This window comes from Aptenodytes forsteri, unplaced genomic scaffold (assembly GCF_000699145.1).
Source record: "Aptenodytes forsteri isolate BGI_AS27 unplaced genomic scaffold, ASM69914v1 Scaffold185, whole genome shotgun sequence".
Lineage (NCBI taxonomy): Eukaryota > Metazoa > Chordata > Aves > Sphenisciformes > Spheniscidae > Aptenodytes > Aptenodytes forsteri.
This window is the reverse complement of record NW_008796214.1, coordinates 2,453,540-2,463,500: the sequence shown is the minus strand read 5'-3', so window position 1 is coordinate 2,463,500 and position 9,961 is coordinate 2,453,540. Positions and strand designations below refer to the sequence as shown.

Below are 9,961 nucleotides of genomic sequence, written 5' to 3'. Positions count from 1 at the left end.
TATTACTGTACATAGTGGCAGTGAAAGCGGCTGCTGCTCCTGGATGTTACTTTTTATTAAAACAGAACAAAAATTGTGTGATACTAATGGTCACCAGTTGAGTACAACGGGCAACTTGTTTTGAAAAACTGCAATAAAATTAGTGGCATAGCAAAGTGGGGAGGGAGGGAACTTATACAAAAGAGCAACCTCAAGGTAGAGGAATATATTGTGAAATATTACATGTAGTATTTTGGATTTGACTGATGCAAGTACGATACTACTAAGCCATGTCATTTTATAAAATTTTTGTCATACTGTGTTTTGTCATTACTGTGTTCACCAACCATATGTGGTGAGTTGGGGAGGAAAAGATTTGCTCTTTGCTGTGCAATAAATCAGTAAAAAGGCTTGTTAAAAATAAGCTCCAAGCTAACTTTAAAGTAACTTCAGCTGAATTTTTGAATGTCTCTTGAGCAGCAAGTTCTTAGAACTTAAGTAAAAGTCCGTGTCACCTCAGGGAGTTCATGGTTAAGATCTAGCAGCTCGATACCCTATGAATAATAGAGGTAGTAAAGGCTGAAGTGCAGCTTTGTGCGCCGAAACTCTGGGTTGTTTTTGATTGGTGAAAGTTGGGAGAGGGAGGAGGCATCTGTTGCTAGTTAAATATGTAAAATGTTACCATAACACCAAAATGGATGTGGACTGACACACAAACATCCTATTACATGACTTTTTTTAATCCAACAGAATAATGTTATAAAAAGAACAGCAAACTATTTGTCATTTACCATAAATTCAGCTATATTTACTATTGAAATTCACTGCTGTCTGTATTCTGACGTGCACAGCTAAAATATTCTTGAGCCATATGAAAAACTGAAGCTACAAGCTTTAAGGATTTAACTAGTTGTAAGAGAAAATTTTCAACTTGATTGTAATAGCAAGATTTTAGTAAGAAAACCCTTATTAAAATGTAAGAACTAGTAATTCCTATTCAATAGTGTATCACTTCAAGCAGCTCAGCTAAATTTCCAGGCCAGTGTATCATAACTTAACTAATCAAAGCTACACTGTGTTGCTCTTATCAGCACTCTGATTTATTTAAATAATACACCGAAACAGAACTGTATGTAATGTTCTAGGCTGCATAAAAACAATAAATGTGCTGAAGGCATAGGTTTTGTATACACAGAGCAGAATGTTGTACTGCAACAAACATGTGCCACCTGAAATGTGTTAAGTTACCATGATAAATTCTCACGTTAGGCAGGAGGCAGATTTTATGAACGGATGTTTATCTACTTCATAACAAAAACTGCATAAATTTATTTTAATCTTATACAAAACTTTTCTTCCTCCCCTTCCCCCCCCAACCCCCACAGCTGCAAAGAGGGAGATTCTACAAATTATGAACCAAACGCTGGCAAAACCCAGACCTAACAGAAAAGAAAGTGGACCAGTTGTAGGTAATGTTAGTTGTATGTTGACAAGAATGCATATCTTACATAATTATCTTTTTAAAAATAAGCTGCTGCTTAAAACAGCTTTATTTTAATGAATGTTTGTTATATATTTCTGCCCCTGCTTCTTGGGGTTATTTTTTCTTTGGGTTTTTTGAGGTGAATTTTTATTTCTGATTGCCATGTGGGGCAGCACTGTACTATTTCGCTGTACACCAGAAAACAGAATTAAACTGAAGTTACGTGAAATTCTCAAAATCAGAATGGATATAGATGTCAGTATTGGTATGGCTTAAGGTAATTTATACTCATCAAAGTATTTGTATTCTACATTTACATTTAAGAATTGAAATAACTGAAATTACATCAATGTTCAGCAAATAATACAAGTAGCTCTAGAAGATTAAAACCTAAATGGATGTGACTTTTTTTTGTGATAGCTTTCAAGATTATTATATTTAGCATTTCAAAGTATTTTTAAATGTTCTTTCAGAAACTATCCATGTTCCATTATCAAAAAGGTTAAGATTCATTGGTCCTGGGGCCTATAATTTGAAAAAACTTCAAGCACAGACTGGTAAGACATTCTTGCTTCCTGTGGTAATTTATCCTAATGTGTTATTAGCTTCTCTTCTCTATACGAAAATTACTAGTGTGGAGTTTTAATTAGTGGATCTTGGTAGCACAGGTATTACTAGCACAGCTATTGCTGAATCTTAATACTATCTTTATGCCCTTTCAGAAACTATAAGTAGCTAAACTGAAACTTCCCAAATTGTTCTGTAGACCACCTCCATAAAACTGGTATTTGTGCATCAGCAGCAACAACCTAATAAGTAGATAGGAAGAACTATTAAGAGGAAAGGGTACTTTTTAATTTGTGCTTTATGCTGCAGACTGTAAACAGTATTTGCCTTTGTTTTCAGACTTGCATGTTTAGCTGTTCCAATACGCAGTGCATACTGAGTCTGTACTATATCTTGCTAAGAGATGCATGTGTCTTGAAGAGCTAGGTGAAGCTCACTTCAGCTGCACTTAGTTGTGTAGATTCTCTCTGTGAAAGTACTTGCAGTTTGTCTTGCAGCAGGAATTCCCAGAAGTTTGGTGCACATGTGATGGTGTTTTTCAGGGCTTATATAAGAGGCAATTAAAGGTTCACCTAGGGACAGTATTGCAGATAGTGTTGAATGAAAGATGTGAAGTCAAGCAAGTCTGATCACAAATATGCTGAAGTGTAGATCAAATCTATGCAGCTTCCCTTTCTATAAACTAAAGCTTTTTTGCTGTGGTTAAGAGGGGACATTGAGCTCCTTCCTACAGTGCTCATCGACTGTTTTCCTAGGATTCTGTGAAGAGCTAGTATACACTGTTAACATGCTGGCATATGTTAGAAATCCACCTCACTATCACATTGTAGGAGTGACCTGTACTGGGGCTTAAACTGGTAGCGAGTAGTGTGACAAAAGTTTCCTGACCTTGTTACATTTCTTGGAATAAATTAATTTTATTTCTTTACAAAGTGGTTTGTCCTGCCTTGGCCTTAAGTGCCAAATTCAAAGTTGATGCCTTTTTCATTACCATTTCCTAAACAGGGCAATTGATGCTTTGGTTGAGATAAATGCAGACTGACAGGTCATTTGGAATTAGGCCTATAGCTTGATGTTGTGGTTGCCCTTAGAAGTGAATGAACGGAATTTGTGAAGTGTTAAGTATTTCCGAGAGGCTACACTATTAAAAAGCTTTGTCCAAATGACTCAAAGAAGTGAAACTAGACATAGCCCACCATTACCATCTCTCCAACGCGATGAAGGTAATATTCAACCAATAGTCAGCCATGGTAGCAGACGTGAGTTTCTGCTGTGATATTATTAAATACATCAGATTTCTTTTATGAGCACTTCTTTGTAAATGCAAATTCTTCCCTTAATTGCTTAATATAGTAAAACTTGTTCACTACTTTTAGAAAGCTAACGTTTAAAAAAGGCTGATGTCTATAGTGTATCAAGTAGATGTTTTGCTTCAGCTGCTTTGGACTTGAAACTCTTTTAACTCTCTAGCTAGCTTGATTAGTACTTCTCAGGGGATTGGGGTGGAGAAAAGAAGGACAAATCATACTTCCCTTTGGTTGCAAGCCTATGCAGTCTCTTGGCCAGAAAACTAGTCTACAGGTGCAGAGAATTTTAGCATGCAACCGTACTGTGTTCTAGCTGTGAAACACTTCAATTTTTATCAGCTATTAATGAAAGCTATAGTTTTATTAAAAATTTCTTACGAAATTCATTTGTAGAAGCTGAGATTTATTCATAAAAGCAAAATTATTTCAAGACTTTCTTCCTGTCACAAAAGGATTATAATAATAATTTTGCAAATGTGAATGGTCCCATATGGAGCACAAGTTTTTCCAGGTATTTGGCAAGCGTACCTGTAACATGGTTTCCATTCAGTTGCATGCAAAGCTGTCCAATGCCTAATCTGAAGAAGAATATTTGAAATGATTAGGACTTGGAGATCTTAATGAGTCTGTGCAAAATAATTTTGCTCTATGCAAGTCTTTCCTGAATGTAAATTTTCTGCTTGCTGAAACAGTAGCCAATGTTCACCTAAATCCTCTCACTAAATTCTCTTTCCAAGGCGTAACTGTAAGTCATCTGGATGAAGAGACGTATTCTGTGTTTGCCCCCACACCTAGTGCTATGCATGAAGCAAGAGAATTTATCCGTGAAATCTGCAAAGACGATGTAAGGACAGACTTTTGTTAGCTTTTTCAGTTTGCATTTTGTGAATTTATGTCTTACTGTTTTCTTTTTTCCCCCTACAGCAGGAAGTTAATTTGGAATTTGGTGCAGTTTATACAGCCACGATAACTGAAATAAGGTATGAAAAGTGTTCTGGAGTCGAAGTAGAAATTAGTTTTACATAGCTACATTCCTGATACCTAAATATGATGTAAAATAATTGATTTTTAAAGGATGCCAAACTTAATGCTGGTGACATTGGCACCTGCATCATTCCTGATATTTTCTGTTGAAAATATTATTCTGTTTTTTAATAAGGCTGTTTATTTTTGCTGCTTGTTTAGTTATTAAAATGTCTCTATAAATTGTAAAACTTAAGGCCTCTTTTCATCTTTGTATCTGAGAGAGATGGTAAGAATTTGCTTTATCCTTTTTTGCAAGACAAATATTGGATTGAAATTACATGCACTTTTTGGACGTACTTATTACTGAAATATGCTGTCCTGAAATAAGTAATTTCCACCCACTTTCAATTAAGGAAAAACGACTGGACATGTTATGGTTGATGTAAGAGTTTTAAAAAGGGAGGGGTAAAATCTTGTTTATGAAGAGTTTACTAATGCTTGCTTTGGGGTCAATATGCAGAGTAAAAATATATACAGACTTCTATCAAGGTATTTTGAAATAACCATGCTGTTTTCTGTTGCAGAGATTCTGGAGTGATGGTAAAATTGTATCCAAACATGACACCAGTGTTACTTCATAATTCACAACTTGATCAAAGAAAGGTAATACATGCTTAAACAAGTATAAACTAGATGCTTATATTTGTTTTTAATTGATTCTCACTAAACAGTCTGCATTAGGTGTAACACGCATACTGTTGTTCTAGAGTCCGTTTTCATGTTAAAAGCTGTGTTAAGATTAGCGGCACCTTTTTGTTTAACCTCTGCTTGCCCTGTACTTAAAGCTGCAAACAATCTAACTATATGCCTGCTACAATCCTACTGTTTATACTTTTATGCACATCAGCAAGTTCTTTAGATCTGCAATACCCTTTTCTATGTAACATTTAGAAACCTGTTTGTTTGTAAAGTAGTTTGAGCCACTGTGATTGTCTGAAGTGTAGCATGAAGAATCCCTAAAAGAAGGAACGCTTATAACTAACCTTACAAAATTAATCACACTGAAATAAATTTTTCTGAAAAAACACTGTGTTCTAGATTAAACATCCTAGTGCCCTGGGATTAGAAGTTGGACAAGAAATTCAGGTAACTTTTTTTTTAACTTTAAAATGCTAACAAACTGCTGTTCCTATTTTAGAATTTGAGTGAATAATTTATTTTGTGTTTATGAAGAAAATATTTTGCCATATCAGATTCCCTTTCTGTGCTGGTTAAGGGCCTGATCATTTTAAATTAGATTTACTTAGTGTCATACTCTTGCTATCTAGGCACCATATTAATTTGGCAGCAATATAGGCTCAGGGGGGTCTTTTTTTTTTGTGTTTTTTCTAGCATCAAACCGGGGGGGGGCACCCACAAAGCAAAACACCACCTTTTAAGGAAAATGATATTTCCAGCTCTTTAAGTTGGTCAGTCTTAAAGTGGTTTGTTTTCTTAACAGGTTAAATACTTTGGACGTGATCCGACTGATGGTAGAATGAGGCTTTCGCGTAAAATTCTCCAGTCACCAGCCACAACTGTGCTTAAAACCCTAACTGACAAAAACAGTATTGTCCTGGGAGGTGCTGTTCCACAGTCATCTACTTCATCCCAGTGACAGGTAAGGCCATAGGAATAACTTAAGATGACTCAGTACTGCACTTTCTTTACAACTGTTGTAAAGAATTATATCAATCTGGTTTTTATATCATACAGTTACCCTTCAGTGGTGTGCAAATACTGCTTGCCAGTTATGTTGCAGCATGTTGTAAGTTAGCAACTGCCCTTTCATGTGCTGCAGTTGTAAAGAGCTTGATACTGTAAAATTGGTTCAAATGCCTTGGCAGTTTCAGGCATCCTAGGCAGCCTACTTCCTTCAAAACAAACTTACTTGTTAATCTACAACATCTATGTAAGCATTCCCTCTTCTTTACCTTGCCACCATTTTTTTTAAAGAAAAAAAAAAAGCAGGGTGGGGAAGAGAAGAAAAAAAAATAAGCTGCTTTCTTGAAAGTTTTGAGACAATTAGTGGAGACTTCTCAGTCAATTTCGGTCAATTAATGGAATGTCCAAAGCTCTTCCTTAGAACTAGTTTCCCAGCATGTATTTGACTGTCAATAGACTTATGCTTAAACTTTTCCCAAAACTGTTGTGTATGGCTTTTTCTTCCTTAGGAAGCTACTAGAACAGGAAGGTGTCTGATATTAAAATCAAGAGCAGTTACACAATGAGATTGGCAAATAAAAATGCAATGCACCACTGATAACTTAAGGCAATCTGTGGCAATCTTCTAGGAATCATTAACAACACTAGAAGAAATTAAAATTCACTGAAGAAATATTTTTTTAACAAATGTTTTTGAATTTCATGCCTTGATATAATTAGTTGGCTACAGAGTATTTTCTCTCTCTTTCAGGAAAAAAGGCGTGCTAGTTCATGGAAATACAAGCGACCTTTTTGCTAGAATCTGTAGATGTCTTTGCAAAAAGCTGCAGGTGGATGGTAGTGAATCATATTTTTAAAATAGACACTATTTATGCTTAAAGGTGATGTAGAACTTCAAAGTCTTCAAATTGATTAAAAACTCTTTTAAAATAAAAACAGAAACAACCAATGCTCTTATCTTATGTAGCAAGGGTGAGATGAGAATCTAAGAACATGGAATTGTATAGACTGAAGAGCAGATTACATTTCAGTGCTTTAGATTCTTCTCACTATCATCTCAAAATAAAAATGTGAAGATGAGAAGCAAGTATTTAACAGTTATTTCCCAGGAGAAGGAGTTATCCTGTATACTTGGTTGAGAGGCATGCTTGCCCGAAGTTTTACTGGCTTTTCAGTGTACAAGATTGAAATGTCGAGCAAAACATACAGACTTAGAAGTATCACCTTTAACATGATTGACTGTTTTTCAGATAAATACATCAATAACTGTCATAGGGTTCAGACTTGCTAAAATATCTGAGCAGAAGGGAGACAAAACAAAGAACCTGGCTGAAACATGGTTTATTATCTGGGTTTGTTAACGCTGAATTTTAAAATATATAATTAAAACATTAAGATTAAAATAATTGTTTTGGACGAAACAATTGATGTGAAAAATCTTCCCCCTAAAACACCCTCCTTAAGAGTGTCAGAATTCCTCTATTGATTATGTTCCAGCAGTGGGTTCACTGGTCTCTTTTAGACTTCAAAACGTTGCCCAGAGGCTCACAAGAACTGCTTGTATCTCACAGTAGAGAAGCAGACTTTGAAAGTCAGAGGTGTGCCTTCTGATGTTCACCAATTTGTATGTAGACCTAATAAGAAAATCAAGTGGGCTCTGAGCCTCCTGAAAGAAGAAACAAAGCACTGGGGGGAGGAGAAATGTGAATGTACAGTAAAAATTGCTCATTCTTTTTTTTTTCACTCTAAGTTAAAATATTAAAGAAGAAAGAAATGACTGGCCCACTTCTTTGTAGTTGTCTGTCTGTCTTTCATCATGTAAGATTGAAAAAGTTTTCCTTAGCAATCTTTTCCTCGTCTTTGAGGACTGTATTCCATTATTTCTTAGTAAGAATTCTAATGTCCTTGCTTACTATGACTTAATTGACTTCTTTTTTTTTTCACTCTAAGTTAAAATATTAAAGAAGAAAGAAATGACTGGCCCACTTCTTTGTAGTTGTCTGTCTGTCTTTCATCATGTAAGATTGAAAAAGTTTTCCTTAGCAATCTTTTCCTCGTCTTTGAGGACTGTATTCCATTATTTCTTAGTAAGAATTCTAATGTCCTTGCTTACTATGACTTAATTGACTGATACCTGGTTTGTTACATATCCTAGCTAGTGTTAATGAAATAACATAGGCAATTGTTAAAGTCCCTAAACAGAAGCTCAAATGTTTCCATTTCTCATAACTGTTCTCAGAAATGACCTCCCCAAATCTAAGTGGTTTTCCAAGGTTTAGCTTCTTTCATTGTAGAATAATTTCTGTAAGGCTCCTTCTTGTAGTAGAACAGATGGATGCTCTAGTTACTAAAATACTACGTAAAATACTAACTTTAGAAGCTCTTTTTTTTTTTTTTTTAGCTAGCACATTACCAGTAGGATGCTTGCATTTCAATCTGTGAAAATCAATGATTTAGGATCCAAAAGAATCCCATTCTTTCCTGTAAAGGTATTTTCTTGCCTGCAGTAACAGAAGTATTAATGATTTGTGTGACAGGTGGTGGTCTCAGTAAATCAACTATTGGAGTGCTGGGGGATTTTCTGTTTGTTAGATGATAAAGTAGGAAAAAGACTTTCATGTTCCTGTGACAGAACCTGTACAGTCAGCCTGACTTTCTGCACTTGTAACAAGTTTTAGGCCCTATGGGAAGGGGTGGAAAAAAAAAATATGCTTGGGAACTGTCTGGGAGGAGCACAAACCAGCTGCTCTTACCTGAGGAGAGAAGCTCAATGGGAGCCAAGAATTGAGTAAGCGTGTGCTAGTCTAAACCTTCCTGGAGGGAAGGCAGGCTGGCTTCAGACATCCCGGGTTCACCCGAGAGCTGTCAGTAGCAGCAGGTTGGACTGTGGCAGGAGATACTTGACTCTCAGGTGATACCAGCTATGATCAGAGAGCAGGTAGGTTAACAGTGCTTGAGAGAGTGAGCTCAGCCCGACTGCAGTGGCTGTTTTTTCATGTTTGAAATAGTGATTTTTGTCTCTACTGCCCTAGATAATTAGCTTCTGTAATGACCCATCTTAAATGAGGCCATTGAAAGGAATTGCTTTGGAAAATGAAGCTGGGCAGTTGCAGCATTATACCAGGTCAGGAGGGCCAGAAATGTATTTGTTTGACAAAGCTGAAATTTTCACGCAGGCGCAAAGCATCAGGAGCTGGGGTATCTTTAAGTGCCAGCAATAAATATTACAAGTACTATAATAAAAGCGTAAGATCTGGCCTAATTTACTTCTGGGATTACATGCCAGAGGGAATGATACAGTCTCTTAATTTCACTCCAAGAAATTGTAAGTGATTTAGAAATGAGTTGTCTGCCTTACTTCTGAAAACAACAAAAAAATTAGAGCTCCCTGCTGTTCCATGTTGTGACACTTGATGACTTGCTCTCTCTGTAGCCTACCCTAACAAAATTATTCGTTTTGACGAAGGAACAGAGAACTGTTAACAGCTATAGCTTGTTGCTTTGAGGTAATGGGGAGAGATGAGCTACTGGCAGGTATAATGCCACAATGAAGAAGTGCTACTTTGCTTTCTCTGAATCTTACGATGCAGAAATTCACGTGTATTGCTTTCCTGGTCTTGTATTTATCCTGGTTTTAAATCAGATACGTAAGAGCTGTTGGGGCAAGTCTTGCGTATCTTCCTCAGCCAAAGCACCACCAAATTGACTTGATTTTTAGTGGAATAGATGACAAGATCATGCTGCAGTTTCTAACACCCCAGGCTGCAGTCTCCTGGATGCTGTTCTGGGCAAAAAGGAGCCCCATGTCCAAGGGAATGCAATCCGTGTGTGTTCTGGAATGGCATTTTTCCACAGAGGTCACTGATATTTGTGCCTGGAGAAGTCACAGATTTATTTTGCAGCTTAAGCAGAGAAATAGTTTTTTCATGCCAATTCTGGCTCGTGTATCTCCTGC

At 36.4% G+C, this 9,961-nt stretch overlaps 1 protein-coding gene across 1 annotated transcript in view; it reads left to right on the top strand.

The window, feature by feature from the left end:
• The window catches only part of PNPT1 (polyribonucleotide nucleotidyltransferase 1), a 19,918-nt gene extending 12,127 nt beyond the window's left edge, over window positions 1-7,791 (top strand). Inside the window, exons 21-28 of the mRNA XM_009288462.1 lie at window positions 1,365-1,448; window positions 1,936-2,019; window positions 4,074-4,180; window positions 4,261-4,316; window positions 4,887-4,965; window positions 5,401-5,448; window positions 5,804-5,962; window positions 6,758-7,791. Of these exons, the coding sequence (XP_009286737.1) occupies window positions 1,365-1,448; window positions 1,936-2,019; window positions 4,074-4,180; window positions 4,261-4,316; window positions 4,887-4,965; window positions 5,401-5,448; window positions 5,804-5,959 (614 nt within the window). The 3' untranslated portion in view covers window positions 5,960-5,962; window positions 6,758-7,791. The remainder of the gene's footprint in view (window positions 1-1,364; window positions 1,449-1,935; window positions 2,020-4,073; window positions 4,181-4,260; window positions 4,317-4,886; window positions 4,966-5,400; window positions 5,449-5,803; window positions 5,963-6,757) is intronic.
• The last annotated feature ends 2,170 nt before the right edge of the window (window positions 7,792-9,961 follow it).